The sequence below is a fragment of the Arachis ipaensis genome, chromosome B4 (assembly GCF_059453495.1).
Source record: "Arachis ipaensis isolate K30076 ecotype BB chromosome B4, ASM5945349v1, whole genome shotgun sequence".
NCBI classification, from domain to species: domain Eukaryota; kingdom Viridiplantae; phylum Streptophyta; class Magnoliopsida; order Fabales; family Fabaceae; genus Arachis; species Arachis ipaensis.
In genome coordinates this window covers 131,468,493-131,492,619 of record NC_142439.1, presented here as the reverse complement: position 1 = coordinate 131,492,619, position 24,127 = coordinate 131,468,493, and the positions used below count along the sequence as shown (strand labels likewise).

The 24,127-nt window shown below is 35.7% G+C and overlaps 3 protein-coding genes across 3 annotated transcripts; 1 reads left to right on the top strand and 2 right to left on the bottom strand.

Moving 5' to 3' along the window:
- Positions 1-480: 480 nt before the first annotated feature.
- LOC148569251 (uncharacterized) lies at positions 481-2,532 on the top strand. The gene is made up of 5 exons (XM_088484964.1): positions 481-728; positions 1,093-1,447; positions 1,517-1,711; positions 1,949-2,066; positions 2,177-2,532. Exons 1-5 carry the CDS (start codon positions 481-483, stop codon positions 2,530-2,532), a joined length of 1,272 nt encoding a protein of 423 aa, XP_088341090.1.
- An 8,141-nt stretch (positions 2,533-10,673) lies between these two features.
- Positions 10,674-18,180, bottom strand: NAD-ME2 (NAD-dependent malic enzyme 2). The gene is made up of 19 exons (XM_016338301.3): positions 17,778-18,180; positions 16,824-16,920; positions 16,459-16,577; positions 16,217-16,384; positions 15,276-15,404; positions 14,923-14,983; positions 14,467-14,570; positions 14,299-14,382; positions 14,079-14,185; positions 13,836-13,938; positions 13,435-13,542; positions 13,254-13,319; positions 13,007-13,079; positions 12,802-12,888; positions 12,613-12,667; positions 12,445-12,516; positions 11,918-11,980; positions 11,104-11,218; positions 10,674-10,957 (listed from the first exon to the last, which is right to left on the bottom strand). The coding sequence occupies exons 1-19, from the start codon at positions 17,904-17,906 to the stop codon at positions 10,886-10,888; spliced, it is 1,812 nt and encodes a 603-aa protein (XP_016193787.1). The 5' UTR covers positions 17,907-18,180; the 3' UTR covers positions 10,674-10,885.
- Positions 18,181-20,864: 2,684 nt separating this feature from the next.
- LOC107634961 (uncharacterized) lies at positions 20,865-23,663 on the bottom strand. Its single transcript, XM_021121729.2, has 2 exons — positions 23,398-23,663; positions 20,865-21,183 (listed from the first exon to the last, which is right to left on the bottom strand). The coding sequence occupies exons 1-2, from the start codon at positions 23,581-23,583 to the stop codon at positions 21,097-21,099; spliced, it is 273 nt and encodes a 90-aa protein (XP_020977388.1). The 5' UTR covers positions 23,584-23,663; the 3' UTR covers positions 20,865-21,096.
- Positions 23,664-24,127: the final 464 nt, after the last annotated feature.

Genomic DNA, 24,127 nt, shown 5'->3' with positions numbered 1-24,127 from the left:
AAGGTGCGCAGCCATCATAATAGTGTGGTTCTTCTTGAGGATGAGGGCGAATTGCTTGTTGGGACTGGCCGGGGGGAAGTCGGCGGTCTGCAGACGACGGAGGCAGACTGCGCTGCGGCGGAGCTACACGCGCGCGGACCGGTGACAGTGATCAGGTCGGGACTGCTGGGAACGGCTCTGCCTCTGCGCTAGATGGTGGGGCGGAAAGACTTAGAGGGAGTTCCTGTGCTGGGGGTAATGGTGCAACGGGACCGAAGCGGAAGGAGACCGGCAAGCCTGGCGTCTTCAACGGTGAGCCTGGCGCAGATGTGGAGGGAGAAGAGACTAGTGCTGGTAATAGCTCCAAAGGGATAAGCGCGGGTCCAATCTCTGGCGAAGCAATCTGTGCCTGTCCTGATGTGAGTTTGGGTGGAGGCCAAGTTCGGATTCAAAGTGGTCTGAGGTAGAATTCCAGCCAAGAGGAAGGGGTCCTTGGAGGGAATGAATTTGGGTATGGAAGATGGGAATGTGGCGGAGGACAACGACACGCAGCGCTTGAAGCTGGATGAGCAGATGCTGGAGAACCGAAGGACCTGGGAGTTGGCAAAAGAGTCGGGCGTTATGCTGGTCAACGAGGAAGATGACATTATGGCAATATTCCAATCGCAGAACGAAGAAATCGAACGCAAAAGGAAATTAGTGAAGCAGAAGGAAAAACTGAGACGGTACAGATGCAAACATAAAAACAGGTGTGTCAAAAGAATTTTAAATTATTTTTAGCTCTTGGAATGTTAAGGAGTTACGGGGTGATGGTAAAATAAGAATGGTGAAGGAATTAAAGAAAAAACATAGATTAGATATGCTGGGTTTGATTGAGACAAAAAAATAAGTTGTGACCAGTTTTGATGTTGCAAGAATTTGGGGGCAAGTTAGTGCAGGGTGGGCGTTTGTAGGTTCTGATGGTGCAGCGGGTGGCCTGTTGTTAATATGGGATGAATCGGTGTTTAAAGGGAATAATTGTTATAAGGGGGAGAGATAGTTGTGTGTTGACGGGGTCTTGGTAAAGAATAATTACAATTGTGCTATTTTCTTGGTCTATGGTGTACATAATAGAGATGCGAAGATTCAGGTGTGGGAAGAGTTGAGTTACATAGCTAGGTTATGTCAAGTCCCTAGCTGTTACATGGGAGACTTTAATGAAATAGTACATGTAGAAGAAAGGCAAGGTACTGATGTTCTACCTAGGTCGGCAGAAGAATTCAGGAGTTGGATACAAGATATGCATCTAGTGGATCTGCCGCTCATAAATCGCAAGTTCACATGGTTTCGGGGACGCTCCTGCAGTCATATAGATAGAGCTCTGGTTAGCGTGGAGTGGTTGGAAGAGTTTCCTGAGACTCGGATACGCAGCGGACCGAGGGGTTTGTTAGATCACTGTCCTGTCATCTTAGAGTACATGTGGCAGAGGGTAGGTCCAAGGCCATTCCGAAGCCTAGATTCATGGTTTACACATTAAGGCATTCTTAGCTTTGTGAAGGAGGAGTGGAGAGGCTTGGGGGAGATGCAGTTCACAGACAAGTTGAAGGCTTTGACGGTCCCATTAGGGATTTGGCATAAGACTAAATTTGGGGATATGGACAAAAAGATTACGAAGTTTGAGGAAGAAATCAAGAAGATTGATGATTTGGTAAGCAATGGAATGTATGACGGAACGATGGAGGCTAGAAGGAAGGTGCTAGTTACCTGCTGTGAGAGGTGGTATGTCAGAAAAGAAGTCCATTGGAAACAGATGTCCCGATCACGGCATGCAAAAGAGATGGATAAAAATACAAAATACTTTCACAACATAGCTTCAGCAAGATGGCGGAACAATAGGATTGATACACTCTTAATCAACGGTAGACTTGTCAGGAACTAAGCTAGAATAAAGATTGCTATTAAGGACTTCTACAAAGAATTATATCACCAGGATAATTCTCCTATGATGAGCTTCAGAGATGGTCTGGTATGTAGGATAGAGCAGGAAGATTCTGTAAATCTAGAGGTGCTACCGACAGCTGAGGAGATCAGAGAAGATGTGTGGGATTGTGAGTCTTCTAAGGCACCAAGGTGCGACGGGTACAAAATGAATTTTGTCCAGAGGTGTTGGGGTGAGATTGGGCCTGAATTCACGGCTGCAGTGATTGGGTTCTTTCAGACGTCAAGGTTGCCACAGACTCTAACATCACTTGGGTGGCGTTGGCACCTAAGTTCATCGGGGCCAAGGAGATTAAAGATTTGCGACCCATCAGCATGGTTGGGTGCGTTTACAAGGTTATCTCCAAGGTTTTGGTTAGGAGGATGAGACCAGTGATGCCATCATTAGTAGGAAAAACTCAGAGTGCATTTGTAAGGGGCAGAAAAATACATGATGGGGCACTTATCGCATGTGAAACGGTAAACTGGCTTAAAATGAGAAAAAAGGAGGCAGCAATAATAAAGCTAGATTTCCAAAAGGCATATGATAGAGTCAGATGGAACCTTGTGGACATAGTGTTGCAAAAGATGCAATAGATGGAGATCGTGGGTTATAGAGTGTGTGTCTACAGTATCTATGTCAGTTCTGATAAATGGGTCGCCATCCAAGCCGTTCAAGATGGAAAGAGGTCTGAGACAAGGTGACCCGCTTTCTCCGTTCTTATTTATACTGGTTGTGAATGTTCTACATCGATTGGTGGGAGAGGCGGTTAGGAATGGGCGTATATCACCTTTGTTGATTGGCAGAGATAGTATAGCGCTGTCACATCTTCAGTTTGCTGATGACACAATTTTGTTTTGCCCACCAGAGGAGGACACTATCAAGAATTACAAGCGGCTATTGAGATGCTTTGAGTTGATATCAGGTCTCAGTATTAATTTTGACAAGTCGAGCTTGATTCCAATAAATTGTGATGAACAGTAGATCCAGAATATGTGCCAGTTGTTGGGGTGTAAGGGTGAGTCCCTTCCAATCAAATACCTGGGCATTCCCTTAGGTGCGAATCCGAGGTTGGTGAAAACCTGAAAGCCTATAATAGACAAAGTAAAGGAGAAGCTCAGTCTGTGAAAGGCTAAAGTTCTGAATAAAGCTGGGAAGTTGGTGCTGATTAAATTAGTCTTAAATAGTCTGCCTGTGTATTATTTGAGTTTGTTCAAGATGCCGAAAACTGTTGCTGAGAAATTGATTTCACTGCAAAGAAGGTTCCTGTGGAGTAAGGATGATGGTAGTAATGGAATGGCATTAGTAAGATGGGAAGTGGTGCAGGCCTCGAAAAAACTAGGTGGGTTGGGAGTTGGGGATGCTATGGTTCGTAACACAACTATGTTGTTTAAGTGGTGGTGGCGGTTTGCTAAGGAGGATTGCCCATTATAGAAGAAGGTGGTTTGTTCCTGCTATAATCTGAATCCTCATGAGTTGATGTCAACTCAAGAGCTACCTACTAGAGGAGGATCGTAGAAGGATATATGCCAGCTACAAATAACGAATGATCATAATGGATAAGATGGTTACAGGCTTGTCTATGGAGATTGGTGATGGGCGGCGTACACGGTTTTGGGAGGATATTTGGCTGCTTTGTGGGCCTCTAAAAGATCGGTTTCTCAGACTTTTCTCTGTTTCAAACCAATGTGGATTTGTTATAGGGGATTGCGGATTTTGGGACGGGATAGACTGGATTTGGAACTTCCAATGGAGGAGAGAGCTCTTTCAATGGGAGTTAGGACTACTGGGTCAATTACATAAGGCATTGAGACCTATGCAACTAGTAGTTAACAGAGAGGATAGGGTTGTATGGAAATATGATAGACAAGAAGTTTATTCAACTAACTCATTTGTTCAGGTTTTGCAGGAGGCGATACTCACGGAGGAGGTGACAAGCTACAGCTTCACAAAGACCATCTGGAAAGGGTTAGTTCCACCGAGAATAGAAATATTTACATGGTTTATCCTGGTAGGTAGGGTGAATACAAAAGAACGGTTAAGCCAGTTAGGGATCATTAACCAGGAAGATAACGTCTGTGTTCTATGTAATAAATATACGGAACACGTGCACCACTTGTTTCTATGCTGTGAATTTGCTTGGCAGGTGTGGAGTGCTTGGGTATCGATGGTTGGCCAACAATGGTCTATTTCAGGGTCAATGAGAGAACATTTTCTGTGTTGGACAGAGGGGCCAAGGAGGAGGGAGGATAGAGAGCAACGATTGAGATGCTTTTGTGCGGTTGTTTGGAACATCTGGCTAAAGAGGAATAGAAGGATATTTCAGAATAAAAGCAAAGGTGTTAAAGAAATCACTCACATGACTGTGTTGAGCTACAACGAGTGGAAATGTGTGGACCCCTTTAGTTGTTGATAGCAATACCGGAGATGACAAGGGGCTTCTTTTAATGTTACTGTCTTGATTTTAATTTGGTTGTTTTGTTTCTGTTTGACTGCTCCACTGTACTGTGTTGAACTCCTTGCTTTCAAAAAAAAAAAAAAAACAACATTTGCTTTTGAGCTATACTATAGATCAAATATGAATTCAGAGCGGCAAGTTTTGTTGTTGATGTCAGTAAACAGTTAAGGAAAAACACCGCTAATGGCTTGGAAATTGTCCAAAAGGAGCTTCTTTCTGATATGGCCTTAGAGCCCATGCAAGAGTTGCAGTATAAAAGAGTGCTTCTGGTTCTGGAAGGGGTTGATAGTAAAGATCATTTGGAGTTGCTAGAGGGAATGAGAATAGTTGATTGGTTTGGTCCTGGTAGTAGGATTATCATAACAACAGAAAACGAATATATCTTTCAGAATTCTCATGTGATGAATGGTGTTGAGCTTGAGACACATTGCATTCATGAAGGTGATATCATTGGTATTAATAGAAGTGTGAAGGAAAAGAATGTAGTGGAATTTGTCAAAGATTTCATTGATGTAATTAATCAACTGAGGGAAGAAGATTCAATGAGGAGGAATGTTATTTCAATTGTTGGCATGGGCGGGTCAGGCAAGACTACCCTTGCCCGAATTGTCTACGATAGCAATGAGGTGAGGAAGGTATTTCCTTGCCGTGCATGGGCAACTGTTTCCAAAGATTATAGAGAAAAGAAAGTTTTCTCAAGCCTTGTTCGATCTCTGATGTCATCATCCACACATATAACGGAAAACGAACAAGAGTTAAAGTCCAAGGTGAGAATACATTTGAATGAGAAAAGGAGAAAGTATTTGGTAGTGCTGGATGACGTGTGGGACGCTCAGGTGTGGAACAAGCTGAAGGATTATCTTCTCCCAAAACACAATAACGGGAGCAGGATATTGGTGACTACACGAAATGTTAGAGTGGCAAACTATGTAGGGTCAAAGGAACCTCACCATGAACCTAGCCGTTTGAATGGAGAAAAAGGTTGGGCAGCGAAGTGTTTGGTGGAGAAGTGTGTCCTGCTGAGTTAGAGCCTATTGGTAAATCAATTGCCAAGAGTTGCAAGGATTTGCCATTGGCTATTGTTGCAAAGAGGAAGACCTCAGAAACAGAATGGAAAAGTATTGAGAATTTAGTTCCTCATTGGTGTGATGATGATGATATCGACCAGACGAAGAAGATATTGAAGACAAAGGTGAGGGAGTTAATCAGACTATGGATGGCAGAAGGTTTCATACAAGTAAGACAAACCGGAATATCAAAGGCACCACCGCAGCCTGAAGATATTGGTGAGGATTACTTGAAGGCATTAGTGGATCGTAACTTAGTACAAGTGGCAAGAAGGAGTAATGACGGGGAAGGCGTGAAAACATGCCAGATCCACAATCTCTTTCAAGATTTGTGCATATCAGAGAGCAATGGCAACAACAATGCTCGTAGATTGTCCTTCCCCCGCAACGCAGGATCCATAGATTCCTATGTTTGTTCAGTAACATGTAGTGAATAACAGACATGTTCGTTTAATGTGCTTGACTTATCGCCTTTCACTAAGGAAGTAGCTCATGAGGAGGTTATGGAGAAGTTGATCCATCTAAGGTCCTTGAGAGCAGGCGCATATTGGGACGTTCCAAATTATTTGTGCAAACTTGAGGAGTTAGAAATATACAAACAGGGACAAGGGGACAGACATAAGTATTGGACAGATTAAACAGCTGAGACATCTTCACTGCAGTCACGAGTATTTGACACTATCACAAGAGGAAGGAACTAGGGACAAGATGCAAAATCTCCAATCTCCAAACCTTAATATGTGCATCTTACTCCTCAAGTAGAGTTTCTACTCAACGCGGGTTGCTTTCCCAACTTGATATCACTGGGTTTATATCTGTTTGATTTTGGGATAAAAGAAAAAGAACACTTGAGGAGCCTGCACTGCCTAAAATATCTGAAAAAGCTGAAATTAGAATTTTATGGTTGCCGTCTCTCGTTGGATGCAATTGCATTTCCGCCAAGTCTTACCAAGATTAAGTTGTCACATGTGAATGCCAAAGAGTTGAACTCCGAAGACATACATGCTTTGAGAAGGATTGCAAGCCTTAAAACCTTAAAATTGTGCGTTGCAAGATGTGAGGATAATCTGAATTGGGGTGGCCCTGGGAGTTTCCCGCAACTTCGAGTGCTTCACATGACAAGGGTGCGTCTCAAATGCCTTAGATTAGGAAATGGTTCAATGCCTCGTCTTCAGCGTGTGCACATTTGTTGGTGCCCTGAATTGAAGGACGTTGATAACCGAGTGCTTTCCTTGGCTGGTAACTTCGAGAGGGTGGAGCTTGACCCTTCTTCTTGGTTTAATATATGGGCTTATTAATAATTTGGGAGACGGAGATTTTTCATTGAGTAACTCAAACACCTTTTGGTTTGGTATGAAAAAAATTTTACCATCTAAACTAAAACATTTACATTTATTTTTGGTCTTGGAGTTAAAACTTGTTTATCATTAAACTATCCACATTATACACTTTCTTAAACCATGCGTAACATAGAATGTTTACACACCAAAATTGTCCTTTTTTATATATTAATTTTTTTAAAAACAATTAGTAAAACACCATGTTGTCAATTTATAATTGTAATTAATTGAAGTTATCAATTTTAAAATTAAATCAAAGTTATTGTTTAAAAAATAAATATACGAGTTAAAATCCATTTCGGTCCTGAAATTTTTACTCGGTCTCAATTTTGATTCCTAAATTTCAAGTTATCTAATTAAGGCTCCCAAATATTGGATCGTGACTCACGTTTACGTCTTGAGTTATCTCCGTTAACGGAGATCTGATGTGATACGTTAAGTTGCCAAATAAGAATATTTAAAACGACGTCGTTTTTTGTTTTCGCTCAATGTTCACTAAATGCGACATCGTTTAAGGGTTGGTTGGGTTAAAAAAGTTGGATCAACCTATATATTAATACAAAGACGAAACTTAACCATTCTTCTTCCTTCTCTTTTTCTTTTATTCATCTTTTCCACGTTTTTGTTCTTATCGCATGCTTCACTATGAGAAAGGAGAATCAGAAGTGCGAATAATATTCGTCATGTATTGGACTGTTAGGCGAAGTTATTAAACAAGTAGCATTAGTGCGGAAAGAAAGAGCAAAAAATCAGGTTAGGAAGTGAATTTTTTTTCATTTTTTTTATACTCTGATCTTAGCTTTTGTTTTGATTTGTGTTTTGCATTGTATTTTTCTATGCAATCTGTTGTCTATATCTAGAATATTATAAGTTATTGTATTTGAATGATACTAAAGTTTGTTTTTTGTTTTCGATGCTGAAGAAAAAATATTATTTGTATTTTTTTGTTGTCTTTAGATAAATGTTATTATGTGTGTATTATTACTTGTATTTAAAAATTTTATGGTTTAAAAAATAATGATACTCTGTTTTATTGTTTGGTGTTTGAAGTGAGTTCAGCCATTATGCTCTATTTTTTGAAATCATCATCGATTTTTTTTTTTTAATTTTGCAATGTATTTCAAACACACCTCTTAGACAAAATACTTTTACACCTTTGAGCAGCCAACAATGACCACATTTCCTGAGGAGCCCACATCCAAAACCTCAGTCCAACCCACCTCTGTACCTCCAGCCCAACCCACCTCTACACCTTTAGTCCAACCCACCTCAAAGTCTCCAGCCCAGTCCACCTCCAGCCCAGACCACCTCAGCCTATAGCCCAGTCCACCACTTTTGCACCTCCATCCCAGTTCATATCAATGCCTCCTTTTAGACCATGTTCTTCTAAAGCAAACTCCAATAAACTTGAGAAGTCCATTTCAACCACCACTACAAATTGTAGGCATTGTGTTTTTGGTTGAAATAACTGTGTTAGGCATACATTTAAGTTAAAACAAATTCTGATTGGATGTAAACTGTTTTAGGTATGTCATGTGTCCATGCATGTGTTACAATAGTTAGACTGAATGAAAATTTTGAAGATTATTGTCACACTTAGTTGACCATAGAATCATGTAGAGAAACATATGTGCATTCGTTGAATCCTATCCATGGACAAGTAATGTAGGAGAAGTCTCAATATAGTAGGCCTCAAGCTCCCAAAATTCAGAGGAAGTTAGGTCCTTTGAAGAAGAAAAGACGAACGGATGCAGATGAAGAGCCTTCAGGAAGTAAGAAGAGTAAGACTGGAGCAACGAAACTAAATAGAAAATATAAGGGTTTACTTGTACTTATTGTGGGACAAAAGGTCATATAAAGAGAAGCTACTCTCATAAAAAAACGGATGATGTTGCAGCTGCCCCTTGCTATTGCTGTAGCAGCGGTAATTTCTAAGAAGAAAAAAGGAGCTTCTAATGCAAATGAAATTATAAAGGGTGAATCTTCACAAGACGGAGAAGGAGAGGGTGACCTTGCTCCAGCCACTAATGTTACGCCCCAACGAATGTTAGTGCTCTTTCAGAGATTGTGCTTTTCCGGTTACTTTTTTTACAATAAGAAGATGGAGAAACAAGTAACCATTCAATTTGTCCTTACATTTATGGATTTAAGGTTTACTTTAATTATCAGTTTAATTATGTCTTAAACTGATGTGGACTTATATTTCACTCCTGCAACGAGGTCCAACAAACTACAACCTAAAAGAAAAGCATCTCCAGTTCCAGGATCAACAAGTATTGACCCAATGTAAGGAGCAAGTTTTGGAACATCCTTAAAGATGACTGAATTCATGAAATTTGTCTCTACACCAAAGATGAAACCAGCATCAAACCTCCTAAAAAGAAGTGACTGGATTTTCAGCAGTGATGGATATTATAATTAAGATAGTTGCTTTTAATTATATTTATCTTGTGTCACTGAAATATGGTTATGTATGTGTCCATATACTTGGCTATTGATGATTTTCTGGATGTATTTTGTTGATATTCTGCTATGTTTATTTTGACCAGTTTATTTTTTTCAATTAATGGCAAATAATGCCTTTGGATATTAGCTATGCATGCCTTTTTTTTATCTAATGTAGGAACTTAATTAAAAGTTTATGAATAGTACTAACATATTTAATATTTAGCTTTATTTTTTTACTGTTGCAATATTACATATGTATTAGAAGAGCTAAAACATACTTCTTTTTTATATTTGTTTTTTACAATGCTTCCATTCATACTAAACATATACACCATCAATTACGTATTTTTAATTAAAATTTAACCATACTTGCACCATACACAACGATAAAAAACACACCTAAACAAATAACCAAACTTAAAATAATAACCCTTAGTTTCAAATACCTAATTTCAACTTTTATTGTGTTAATTCTCCATGTTAAATTCATCTTCCAACTATCATCATTACTTGCAAGTTATGCTTTGCTTACTAAACTCTGTTCTTCCTCGGCATCTACCCACATAAAGAAACACACCACATTCTTCCAAAACTCTGTCAATTCTTCAACAATCAAGAAAATGAAAAAAAAAATTCCAACATACCCATCAACAAAAGTACTAGTAGCAACACATTGAAGAATAAGACCTTGAACTTACATTATAATTTAGACACTCATAAAAAGGTCTTCTAGGATTGGCATTCGTCCCAAACCACTAAAACACTGGACACATTTTACAACCACACCAATCAAGAATTTTCTCCAGTCTCCCACGATTAAGGTTTCTCACAGAAGCGCCATGAGAACGTGACCGCGCTGAGCTCTTTGAAGCTTGGCTTCCTGAACTTTTCATATTTCCAGCAAAGTTTCAAACATTTTGGAAAAAGAGGACTGCAAATTAGAGTTTAACATCTTTAAAAGGGTTAAATTGAATAGAATCAACTTTTGTCACATCATTCAACTATTATACATCCACCTTGACAAGTTGAGTGCCACCACCTTGACAACTTAAGCATGCCATATCAAATCTCCCTTAATGGAGATAATTCCAAAGACAAATGTGAGTCACAATCCAATATTTAGAGATTTTAATTGAATAACTTAAAACGGGGTTAAAATTAAGGACAAATAAAAATTTCAGGGGAGTAAAATAAATTTTAACTCATAATTATACAAATATAGAGTATTAAAGCCTATCTTACATTTGTTTCTAAGTTTTAATTTAAAAATTAATATATACTTATTAATAAGTATAAGTATAAGTATTATACATTTAAAATTCAAGAAAATTGATAACTTGAAATGTAATAATTTTTTCCAACTTATGATGTAAGTTTATAGTTTTACCACCCACTTCGATGCACATCAAAATTAGAGATAGGTAGGACTTTACAATGCCAATAAAATTTTATATCAACGGAAGTTAAATCTTAGATAAACACCGTTACATTGACAATTCACTGCTACAACAATGAACACATCTCTTTCAACCCTAAGCCCTCTACAACCATAAACGTTACAAGTTATGAGTTGCTATGAATGGAAACAAAAAATGGAAAAGAAGGCATTACTGCAGCATTGAGCTGCGTGAAGTGTTTACTTCTCATGAACAAGGGGGCTATACTCAGGGAACCACATGTTTTCTCTAACGTACCCCACTGTATCCTCCTGTAATCAGTGAAACAAAGCATGTGTTAGCAGTGGCTGAATATAAGTGAAATAAAGATGACATTTTCTTGTCAAAAATGGATAAAGATATTCTGATGCTCAACATTTGTACATATCATCGGTGAGTAATAAGATATTTTCCATACTTTTGACATGTGTGCAAGTTCTTTTGATCCTACATCACCATGTCCTTCAGCCAGCCCTTCTACAACTGCTGCTCTTAGAACAGCAGCCCCAACCTCTGCTGTAACGTTTCGTATACTGCAGCATGGAAAGTAGTATCAATCAGAGGAGGCTGTAGCCTATCATATAAACTATTAAGAAAATTTTATCCAATAGTAGAACTTCAAATTAGTCCTCAAAAGAGTTATAGGATATTGAAAACAGCCGTTATATCAAATTATCAACTTGCTTTGCAAAAGAGTAAAGTTTATCTCAAGTTGGTCCAAAGGAGTTTGACATAACTTGAAATGATAGTTTAATTTCAATAAACAAATTAATGTGACAGATTTTTTCTGAACCAAATCAATATCGCACAACTCTTTGGAAAACAATAATTGTGTCACAGATCTTGAGAACCAAGATGAGATCCCACAACTCTTTCAAGGTCTAATTTGGAAAAGGCACCAAATATCCAAACCAAAACTATATGTTGTCAAAAATACTATTTGTACACTAAAATCAACCACCATGTATTTGTGTATAAATACATGTGTTATTTAACTCATTTTCAATGTCTATTTTGTATTCCAATATGTATGTTATACTAGTGGTTGATTTTGGTATACACCTAGTATGGTTGTATCGTTATATATTTATTTTCCAACAGTGTATCCATCCAAAAGTTGTGTTAACAAATTGAATTTCCTTTCTTGCAGTGATTCATAAAGGTACTAGGGAAAAAAGGAGACTAAGAGAAAATAAAAATCAAATGATGACAAGGAAAAGGGGGAGCATTACCAATCAATTGATGGATACAAAATTCCTTTATGGATATCTTCCTCAGTCATGTATGAAGCAAGACTGTGAGAAAGACAGCATGTTAGGTATTCATTAGAAAAAGACAAGTGGCATCTCATTAAAGGAAATATTAAAATGGCATATGAAACACAATGAAAAGAAAATGTAATAAGTTTGTCACCCTATAGCTCGTAGAAATTAAAAAGTACTAGAGCTTAGCGCAATGGACTATCATTTATGGCGTTTATTTACACCTTTAACATCAAAATCCTCATCATATTGTGCACATGTATTAGTGTTTTAGAAAAATCATTTCTCGAACATTAAGATATATAAAGAAATGATTTAATTGAAAGGATATAGGAAACAGAAAGAATAATAATTAGACGAAACATAAGACAAGGTCAAATGGCTGAAATGTTATTCCTAAAACCAGAGCGTCCCTACATACATCAAATAAGATTATTTCCTAAACTCTCATTGATACCAGGTATGGCTTAAAAAGCAGCATGTCCAGATTAACATACCATTCAGCTGCTTCCTGCAACATTCCATCCGTTATGAGACGAGCACCTGACAGAAGTGTTCCCAAACCAATCCTGAAATGGAAAATCACAATACAAATGACACCAATGTTCCACCACAAGAGAAAATTGATGAATAATTTTAATTTCTAAGCTGCAAATGCACCCTACCCTGGGAACAGGTACATGTTGTTGGCTTGATTTACATGGCCAAATTTTCCATCACCTGTGTGCAATTGAAAATATCGACCAAAATAAATAACAATATTCATCTTATGAAGCCTTTTGCAGCTGAGGAGAATCTGAACAAGACAAGATACTTGAATTCAAAACCAATTAATCACAGGAAGATGTACTTACCAAGATTTACATTTTCGAAAGGGCTTCCACTGGCAAACACTATATTTTCTCCCGCATGGTTAAAAGCATCAGTAGCAGTGCATTCAGCTGTCCGAATAGCCAACACGAAAAAAGGAGTGGGGAAAAAAAGAAAAAGAAGTTAAAAGGAAAATTGAGGACATTATTAAGCAATTGTGAGTGCTTAATGAGCCTTGTACAAACAAACCATTCATTGTGGGATTAGACATTGCAAAGATAGCAGGTTTTGTTGAAACAGATTCTCTCATTGCCTTAAGCACCTGAGTTGAATCTCAACCATTAAAATTAAGGACTTAAATACAGTAATAAAGCATAAGATTCAGAACCTAAAGCTGTGAAACAGACATTTTCAAACATGTCTGTTGCATTTAAGTAATAAATATATTTCCCGAGGAATATGACATAATAAAAGTGTTAGTATAGTAGGTAATGACCTCCTCATTGAAAATACCACCAACCCCAGACAATCCAACAAGCACATGTGGCTTAATCTTCTTAACCTAAAGAAAATAGGTTCAACATTTAAAATAGTTTAACTCTCTTATAGCAAAATAAAGTATTAAATACATCATAAACATACTAGATCCAACTGAGTTTTCCACAAGTAACATTTACCACTTCAATTATACTAGCACCCTCTGCAAGACCTTCTAGGTCACTTTGGTGTTTAGCAAAGGGAACTGCAGCCGGATCTAGATTGCTCCTTTCTGTTGTGACAAGACCCTGCATTCAGACATCATGTCATTAACAACATACTTAAATAATGAATCATATAATATAATCTTCACAATCAAATCACGTTCATATGATAAAGTAAGAGAATCGATAGAGGAATGTACTCAGACAAAAGTAATTTGATGATAGAAGATAAGGTGATAATTCTACTATTTGGATAAGAAAAAACAGCACCAAAATCATGAGTGAACTAGATCATATACTGTGGTGAACACAATTACCGTTTGAATACTTTAATTTAAAAAACTAGTTATAACACTAGTAAGAAGTTGGAAGCGTACATTCTTATCAATTAAATAGAATTGACTTTTGGCAGCTGTTTCACTGCACCCGGACATCCTTGAAACTGCCTGGACAGCCATCTTAAGAACACCAAGACCTGCACTGAAAGGCAGGAAAGAAAACATGTAAGGCAGAACTCGACAGTAACATGGAAGCAATCTTAAGGAATGAAGAAGGAGCAATAATGGGATAAACAAAGTGGACACTATTAAGAATTACATCACAATCAATTTTGCAAGTACCTCCCAGCTCCAACCACAACTATCTTTTGATTCACAAAATCAGACAATGGTCGACCTTGGGCTCTTACAGTTCCCAGTAATCCGGCAAGTGCAACACCAGCAGTGCCCTGTTGGACAATGGACATGAAGAAAATTGAACTTCCATATACTTAAAGAACACAGTGCATTGCTTAAAACCTTGAAGATTGTACACGTACTAAATATTGCATCACTTCCTCACCTGAATATCATCATTAAACATACAAAACTTTCTGCGATATCGGTACAAAGTTTCAAAAGCCCACTTCATTTGGAAATCTTCAAACTGATAAATCAGCCAAACATCCAGTTACTAAATTAATCAAATCTAAATTGAACATTGAGAACAATATGGTCTAGAAGAAGAAACCTGCACAATAGCCTTAGGCCAACGAGCATGGACAGCTTCCATGAATTCATCCACAACTGCTAGGTACTCTTCACCTTCCAACCTAGGTTGTCGAACTCCCAAATCTGTCACATTGAAATCATGTTAGAACACAATAACTTTCACGATGTAAATTAGGATGAACTATCATCCTAGTTCTCTACACGATCACCAAAAATGTGTAAAACAATTGAGGAATTTTACCCCAACACTCCAAAAATCAGGAAGCAAAAGTTAATTATGTTTATACTAAGCCAACAAGAGTGAAAGAGTTATTTTCTGCAAGGTATTAAAACTGAAAGGCAACCACAAAATCTAGAATGCTGAATAACATCATAGTCCTCTTACATAAAAAACACGTCCTCGGAAAAAACAAGAAAGGGACAACCAAATTAAGAGATAAGCGAACAAAACATCTAAAGAAACAGTGTTACTTACAAAGTGGATCTTCAAGTAGCTTTTGATTGTTTGTGCCAACATCTAACATAACTGGAAGTATCTGCCACAAGAAAATAACAAACAGTACAAGTTAAGAGTTATGGTTTGCTAACCAAGTCAAGTTAAATTTAAAGAGAAAGAATGTGCCTAAAATTTAAATTATCACCGATAACAAATAGTTATAAGTTATAACAAAGTCAAAATTTGACAAAGACACCATCGAATCAATAATTAACTAAGCAACAATGAACAAGATTAACTAGAACCAAACATGCCAGCAAACATGTGGAGTTCAAGTTGAAGAGGAAATTAGCAAAGAAGAGAGATATCAAACTAAAGGAAGAAACACATACTCTTTGTGGGTTCATACCAGCAGCAGCAACATACATATCAAGTTTTCCTATTGGTATTCCAATCCCTTGAACTCCAAGGTCACCTAAGCCAAGAATACGACTACCATCTGTCAAGACAATCATATCTACCTGAAATGGTGGAAATAAATGATTAAAACCAATAATGATAGATAAACAATTTAAGGCAGGCCAGGAAGAAGTTTGCTACTTAATGATAATGAATCAAATTCTTCTAAAAACATGGTGAAGAAGATAGTCACGTAACAGTTGAATAAATCAATTTACCAGAACATTTATCAAGTTGAGAAATAAGAATAAAATACTGTAACTGCCTGCATAGTTCCTAATTTTTTATATGCCTCCAGTCTGTTTTATGAACCTAAAACCTAATAACAATAATAAAATACATTGTAAACCTATGTACTTCTTTTGTCCCTTAATTATTATGAATTTTGACATACTACAAAATAAATCATAAGAAAATATGACATCCAGGTCAGATGAATTCAATTTTGATGGCTACTCACATAAAAATGTCAAAACATCTAATGGTTCTTAGATATCATCTTCACATGAAGACATGTGAGTAATCACCTTCAATTTTATCCATAAGGAATGCAGAATTTACAAAATTCAGGAACAGAATTACTTATTTCAAGTATTAAAGAAGTTCATATAGGTTTTAGTTGTTCCAACTTCTAGCTGCTGATAGCGTGTTTGGTAAGTTTGGTTTAGCTTGTCTCCTGCAGCATATGTCCAAACCATGGCCTGGTTCTTTCAAAATGCTAAACTAAACATGCTTTAAGTACTATGATACAATCTTGAGCAATACTTTTTAGATATCATAAGGGAAGAATGAAAGGGGAAAAAGCCATTGCCATATTTCAATCACGAATGAAGAGAAAAAGGTGTGGCATTTACCAGGGTTAATTCAGTACTACCTGATTTGCTGGCCAGTTATAGATCATCGACATCATCTCTCCTTTATCTTTGGCACTAAAATACATTCCACGTGGGCGCCTATATAACCCTGAATAATTTTGACACACTAATCCAACTGTAGGAGTATAGATTATTGGTGCAAACTCTTTAATATTATCAATAAGAACCTGAAGAGGGCAGGTAACAAATAAGATCAAATGTCCTTATACTCTAGGATTAAAAACTTAGTGATGAAACTCACTCTGTAGTACAGAGTCTCGTTCCTGTCATGCAGTCTATTTAAGATTCTCCATTTCGCTAAGGAGACAAATTTATCTGATTGGCCCCGGGTGTTCTTCTCCAAGGACCTGTATGAATTCACTGAACGAAAAATAATAAATTAAAATAATCAGCTGATTTAAGATTACTGAAGAAGGAATTAGAGACAAGTAAGAAACAGGAATTCAAAGCTTAGATATTAGCATAGATAAAACAGCTATAAGAACAGCAACAACTAAGCCTTGTGTCGCTAAGTATAGTCAGTTACTACAAGGATCAAATCGAACAACACCAAAGTGCTAAAATAGTTCTAAAAAGATAATACCCAAAGATCAGTATCAAACTTACTGAAACGTTCATATTGGTGCTCGAACGATATGACACGAGGAGGAAGGAGACCCCGAAGCCCCAACCGATCCCTTTCAGTCAAGGGAAACCCAGTATCCTATATTTTTAGAGAATTTAACAATAAATATATAAATAAATAAAAAGAGAGTTTTAGGATGCAAAACATAAACCAAAGCAACGTATATCAGTCTACCAGATAGAGAAAAGGTTCTCATCAAGCATAATTTCGTAATAAATCAACATTTTCAACGTTTAAACAAACTTCAAACAAATGCAACGTAAAATCTCTCTCTCAATATAAATAAGCAAGCAACTATAAAAAATTTGCTCCAATGAGTTAGCACTAATTGACATCAAATTATCTACTTACATATACACATTAGACGATTTTTTTTAAATAAATAATTTCATAACAATTATCAAAATGTCATCCAAAAAACTCTGGAAACAACTTTTTGAGCACAAGAACTATCATATTCTATGTCAACACTCATTCCGTTGCCTAAACTAATGGTTTTCGCTAAAATATTTATTACTGAACTATTACAATCAGCACCGCTGCCTTTATTTCATTCTAGGCTTCAAGGCTAGTTTTCTATAAAAACTCATCCTTAATTGGATATAACGAAAAAAAGAGAGAAAGAACATAAAAATCAATAAATACAATTTTATCTTTAACAAATAGAAAATAAAAACTATACCATGTGAAAAACTCATCGTTTTAGCAATCATTTCAGCTTAAACAGTTAGTTAGTTCGTTACTTCCTTTCCGTCAAATTAACGAAAGTAAAATCATAAACTCAACATCTTCATTACAAAAAAGAATAAAGTATTAATAAGTGAACATCTACATTCTCGAAATTCAAAGCTGAAAAGAGAGAGTTGCGAACTTCAAGTGAGAAAAAACTACGATAGATTGCAAGTGAAGCTAAATAAAGAGAAAGAAGTAAAAACCTTGTTGAACCATGGATCGTGCAGGATATCTGCACCGCGCTTGTGAACCATACACGGACCTGGAATCGCCGTCGAGAACCGCCGCGATCGGGCCAAACTTGTTGCGGCGAATCGCGCGAGCTTCCACATTACTGATAAACCGATCCGAAAAAAGCTCGAACGCACTGCAACGACGTAACTAGCTAAACAAGAAGAAAAGAAAACAGAGAACGAATGTTTTTGGTTTAATGTCGCGATTACGTGAACTGAAGGAGGCACATTTTCCCGAGAAAGTGAAAAATGTTCGGTATGATTTTCCAGGAAAAAAGAGGTAGTTGAAGTGCACGTGGTGCGTGGTTACTATATATAAGGACTCTGATGAGTATTTTCTTCTTTTTTGTTTTTTGTGTGTGATTTGTGTTTCGGAAAGGTGGAACAGTTTGAAATGTTCGAGTGGCGGAACGCAGGTGCTGCCCGAGAGAGATTCGGGCAGGGCACAGAGGGTTTGCTATTGCTGGAGGAAGCTGCCCGTGTGAGATCTGGGTAGGGTCTGAAAAGAAAGAGAGAGAGAGGGGTCACTGTCGGTAATTAAGAAAGATAGCGACCAACCCTTAAATTCGATTTTAGTACAATAGTTTTACTTATTTTAAAAATTAAATTTATTACATTTTAAATATCAAATCATAATATATTTCTGGTAAAAAAGTTTATATTTGTATTTGTATTTATTACTTATCCAATTAAATCCTTCTACAAGTTACGATGTTATATATATACTAAAAAAAATCATCAAATTAGTCTCATATATAAAATACAAATTAAAATACACAAATATATATTAAAAATAAATTAAAAAATACATATATTTATATAAAAATATAATAACTAATTTTTAGTGTGTACATAATATTTTTTATTATTTTATTTACATATTGATAATGGTTAAATTCAAAGATAATGATTAATCTAATTGATTTCTTTACCTATTAAATGAGCAAAATATATAGAACTTAACCTTAAAAACCTTAGATTGAATTTTAGGAAGAGTTAAAAATTAATTTTGTTATAAAAATTAAAATATTTTATAAAATAAATTTAACTGAAATTTAGATATATAATTTATAGAGGGAAAAAAAAAGAGAGACAGGGAAGTTGGGGGGGCATTGTCCCTTACTATGAATGAGGCTTCGTCCCTTGTCCTTAGTTAAGCTAATACAAACCCTTACTAACTAAATTAAAGCACATGTTCCCTGTTGGTTACTTGGAAAATGTAAGGAATCAATATCTTTAATGTAAGAGAAAACGGAGTTGGCTAGCATTAGTTCAAATATTAAGGCAAAAACAAGGAAAAAAAATGTTAATTTCTCAATTCTAAGTTGATTCATGATTAAGATAAAAATTTCACTATATTAATGTTAATATTTTATTCTAAAAAGGTAAAAATGCTACAAGAAATATTAACAATTGTATTAGAAAACTATGTTAAACTACAATTACGATTTTTATTGATATTTATATTCAGAAATTGACCCAAATAAAGTGGTTTTAGAAATAATAAAAAGTGTTTATGAATGATTGTACAATAGTTGGGGGGGAATTAGTTTTATATCTAGCATTGTTATAGAGAACATGTAAGCTAATAGAAAGTTTAAGTTTGAAGCAAGTAAGGAATATGTCATATTCCACATTTGATGGCCAGGAAAGTGAGCAAAACAGCCTTATTTTGGAACCATTCACCAAAAGTTATGAGCAAACCTGGGATTGATTGAGACCAGAGAAGCATACAAAGCTCAAATAATTTGTTATTCGAATACAATAAAACATTCTGTTTTAGAAGTGGTTAGAATAACTTGGTTCATAGAATAAAAACCATTAAACCAAAGCCTTTCTTCTCATGGTTAGGGAACTATTAGGAAGATAAAATGGCAAAAAGGATGCAACTAGGAGGTTGATTTAGGTTGAAATCAAAGGAATTTGATTCCATTATTTTAGTGCAATGGATGGATAGAGATTGACCATTATAAAATATGGAACCAAAATCAGCATCAACACATTCTATTCCTTTGTGAATTTTTTCAGTGGATACTGGATAACATGGCATTACCACCAGTTTTAAGCATTGGATTCTTTCTCTCATGCTGCTCAAAATTGTTTTGACTAATGGCTAAATATTAAAAAAGAATAGAACAATTATTACATTATATATGGTTAAAAAAGGATAATCTATCTATTACAACTAAACGAAAAGGACTTATGATTAGCACACATTGTTTTCCTTGTTGCCACTTGCCTGTAGATTTCATATTTCAGAATTCTTATCATGCATTAGTACACATTGTTTTCTTTAGATATTGTAATTCGATATGCCAACATCACTTACTTTACATCCTAATTTGTACATTTGAACTCACCAAATAATTTCCTTGGTTAGTAGTTTATAATTATTGGTTACTCTTCTGTTCCTCATTGGGACAGATCATTAAGTATAGAGTTAACTAGTGTTGATTCAAATATAAGAGAAAAAAAAAATGTTATTACTTATTAGTCACCTAATATTTTTTCTACAATATTTCTCACATTAGTAAACATATACCATGTTTATCATTCTCTATAACGCATGTAGGTTCAAAATTATTATTAGAGAAGTAACAATCCAGGTTCTTAATTATTACATTATCTAAGCATAAAGCTCCAGTTTTTCACTTCAGCAATGAAAACAGATTAGATTATTTTTCTACTATAATACTTGTGGAGGGAAAAAAACATTAAACTGCAAATTATAGTATTAAAATTAACAACTATGCTAGGTGTACAATAAAATGAAACACTAAAATCAGTCACCAGTATAGAATACTCATTGAAATACAAAATATACAATAAGCATAAATTAAACTACACATGTATCAGAAATACATAATAACTGATTTTATTGGTTAATCTTAGTGCACAAATAGCGTTTTTGTAAAATTAAAGGTAGCTCAAGTATAAACTAATAAAAGCATGTCAAAACCTGTAAAGGCTGTCTCTGTCTCATCTCTCGACAAAAGATAGACTCTAATATACAAAAAGAAAACTATTGGCTCAAACACAAAAAAGATATAGGCAAAATTGACAAATAATCTCATTTAAAGTAACCAACATGAGCAAATTATTGTAATTTCATGAGTTCTAAAATGGATGTACCCATAATTTAAAAAAAAAAAAAAAAAAAAAAGCATGTCCATTACATGATCCAAGGCTTACTAAACATTAACAGTAATAACAACACTTTAAAGTTGTTCATATGCTCAGCATTTTAACAAACAAATCTGTGAGCACCCGCGACAGCGATCAGATATTATCATTCAAAGTCTTTATAGTCTTTAGTTCCAAAGTTCTTGCACCAGATTTGGGAAGGGATCGGCCGAACAGGATGATGTGGCCGTTGCTGAAACATTAAGAAAACAATTCTTCTCAGCCAACAGATCCAAAGTATAAAAGGAAAGAAAACAATGTGTCATCCCTTTTTCATTAGAAAGAAAATTAAAGAATAACATACAACTTAAAGAGTTGAACCAACTTTTTTCTACCACTTAAAAAATGAGAAGAAAAAGTTCAACTCATCCAGCCATTCAAACTTGAAAGTAAATCAAGGGTTGAGGTAAAAACAGATCAACATTCCATTTTGTATCCACCAAAATTCTGGAAGCCAGAATAAAATCCAGATGGCTGATACAGAATATGTTCCAAGCTAACAAACTATTAAGCATTATTAAAAGTTAGACATTAATAGTTAGACATTAATATACAAGGTTAATGCTTTATAGTGGAGGATAAGTATCTGATGTCTGAGAGACATTCATGGAAAAATATGGATAATAAACAACCAATTTCAAATGACCATAAACATCTACCATTGCCACTTGTAGTTTAGATATATGCTGATGCATATATACCTTTATTCCAAATTTCCACCTACAGGTTCATATTTCAGCTAGTAATTTACCAATACTTTCTAGAGTAACATTGCCATTTTAGAGTAACTTTAAACTTTGATGGTTAAACATCTTATTCACAGCAATACGACCTTACTTTTTTAGTTACAACAGCAAAAACTAGGCCTTATTCCAATAGACGGGATTAGCCATACAGATCAAACAACCCATAGTATCTCTCTCAATAACTGCCTCAAAACTTTTCTTAGGTCTGGCTATATCTCTAGCTGCAAAACTACCCTCCATCTAATCCACTCTCCTTATTGGAGTCATACCAGGTCTTCTATAGGATGAGATTTTACCATCTAATCCGTTCTATTCCAACTCTCTTCCTGGTACATTTATTCCAAATTCTATCTAGTTTAATGTGTGCACTCATCCATCTAATCACCCCCCATCTGAACAGCTTCCTACTCCACATCCTCATCATCTCAATTAACATTCATTCTCACACAACATCCTCATCTCCTAAAAGCTGAGCAAAACTGCTCAATCTTCATTATGAATTAAAGGAACGCGGGGGAGATGGGCAAAGCCATGCACAACTTCTTCAACTTTATAGTAATAACCATTTCTCTTTTGGAAAGTTTTTAATGTGAGAAAAGAATTCATTTCTACTTGAAACTCAATTCTATGATTTGAAATTACTTTAATATACTAGTAGAATTGAATTCAATTTTTTGGTTTGGAATGATTTTTAAACGAGTTGAATTCTTCTTTTACAACTTCACCCTTGATAAAATCATTTTCATTAAACAATCACTTATAAATAGGGATATTTTTTACATTTCAAATGTTAAGTATGGTTGTTGTGAGAATTAATTTGGAAATCAAACCCTTTTTGGTCTGATTTATAAACAAAGTAAAAATGAGCATTGAAATTTAATTCATTTTTATCTGTTCCAAAACATGAAAAAGAATTCCATTATTGAGTGAATACAAATTCTTGCGATTCCAGACATACTCTAAAATTCGGATAGCCTGGTAGCGTAGCAACATAACCCAATTACGATAGATTGGAGAAAAGCAGAAAACAATTACATCCTTTGAATTAAATAAAGCCACAATTTATAACATGCTTTTGAGCTGTAACTTAATTCATCTGCAAACAAACCCAATTTCACAAAATGCACAAAGTGAAGCTAGAAAGCTATAATGACAAAATGTGAATAACAGTGCCCGCTATCCAACTGAATGATTGATAAAAAATCTAAAAATCTAAACAAATGCTTGATCAAGGTGAAAACAAGGAAAACTGGCTGAAAAGGTTGTTGTTTTCATCTTAGAGATAAGCAAGAGAAACAGAGAATAATAATGTAATCATCAATCTTAACATAGATCAACATTTCAGCATTCTAACTAACAATGCAAAATAAACAACTTTCAAATCTCAGGCTCCAAAACAATCCTATGTTAAAAAAATAAAAAATAAATAAAGAACAAAGTTCAATAGAGTAATCCTAAATCCTTAGCCACCTCCAGAATAAGATACTAGAAAACCCAGATTCCATTAACACACCTAGAATTCCCAAATAACACAAACTGATTGCGCAACCAGTCAATAAAATCATCAATCAACAAACCCTAAAAAATCCACCTAAACATTCAAAATTTCTGCAACAAATTCAACAGAAAAAAAAATAAGATCATAGATTGGGAAAAGGGACCTCGAGCTCCGCGGATTTCATAGCGAGTGGGACACAGATGAGGAAGACGCCGAACATGGCTATGGCGGTGTTGCGCCTCCAGTGCTTAGGGCGGCAGTAAGGGCCTCCGGTCATGCTCCATACTTTGCTCCTGAAATCTCCTCCATGAGCTCCATGGCCGTGATCTGCAGCTCCGCCTCCTCCCATGGTTCTTTCCGATTCGGTTTTCTTTCGGAAAATTGGTCACAAAATGGAGCAAGAGTGGTATGAGAATGAATGTGTGTGAGAGTCCAGGTTAAAATGTTTTATTATTTCAAAAAAAAATATGTTTTTGGTTACAATTTCAAAAAATTTTAAAAATTGATAAATTGACCCTTTTTAATTTTAGAGTAAAACTTTTTTGAGAAAGTCTAGGAGGTCAGTAATTTTTGTGTTTTGTGACTAGCACATAATCATCAAAAGAAAAGTGAATGATCTCCCACCATTGAATATAATCTCAACACCATTAAAAATATTATTGATGACTAATTGATGGTTACAAAACACAAAAATTACTGTCCCTAGCACTCCTCTCCTTTTTTTGGTCCTTATCCATTTTCAATTTGAAGTTTTGGACAATTCTTTAAAATAGAGACAAATCGGTCCATAAAATTCAATTTCATTAGACAAATCGACCCTTGTGTAAATATTTTAAGTAAAACTTGATAAATTTTACTTACATATGTTAGGTTTTTAAGTTGAGGAAGACACT

Coding starts and splice junctions, on each gene's coding strand:
- LOC148569251 (XM_088484964.1), top strand. CDS start 481: ATGAATTTGGGTATGGAAGATGGGAATGTGGCGGAGGACAACGACACG. Junction 1,448..1,516: donor TAGAGTACATGTGGCAGAGG/GTAGGTCCAAGG, acceptor AGCTTTGTGAAG/GAGGAGTGGAGAGGCTTGGG. Junction 1,712..1,948: donor CGATGGAGGCTAGAAGGAAG/GTGCTAGTTACC, acceptor TTATATCACCAG/GATAATTCTCCTATGATGAG.
- LOC107634961 (XM_021121729.2), bottom strand. CDS start 23,583: ATGGGAGGAGGCGGAGCTGCAGATCACGGCCATGGAGCTCATGGAGGA. Junction 21,184..23,397: donor TGAAATCCGCGGAGCTCGAG/GTCCCTTTTCCC, acceptor TTAATGTTTCAG/CAACGGCCACATCATCCTGT.
- NAD-ME2 (XM_016338301.3), bottom strand. CDS start 17,906: ATGTGGAAGCTCGCGCGATTCGCCGCAACAAGTTTGGCCCGATCGCGG. Junction 15,405..16,216: donor ATAACTGGCCAGCAAATCAG/GTAGTACTGAAT, acceptor CCACCATTTCAG/GTAGATATGATTGTCTTGAC. Junction 14,984..15,275: donor CTGGTATGAACCCACAAAGA/GTATGTGTTTCT, acceptor TTCTTGTGGCAG/ATACTTCCAGTTATGTTAGA.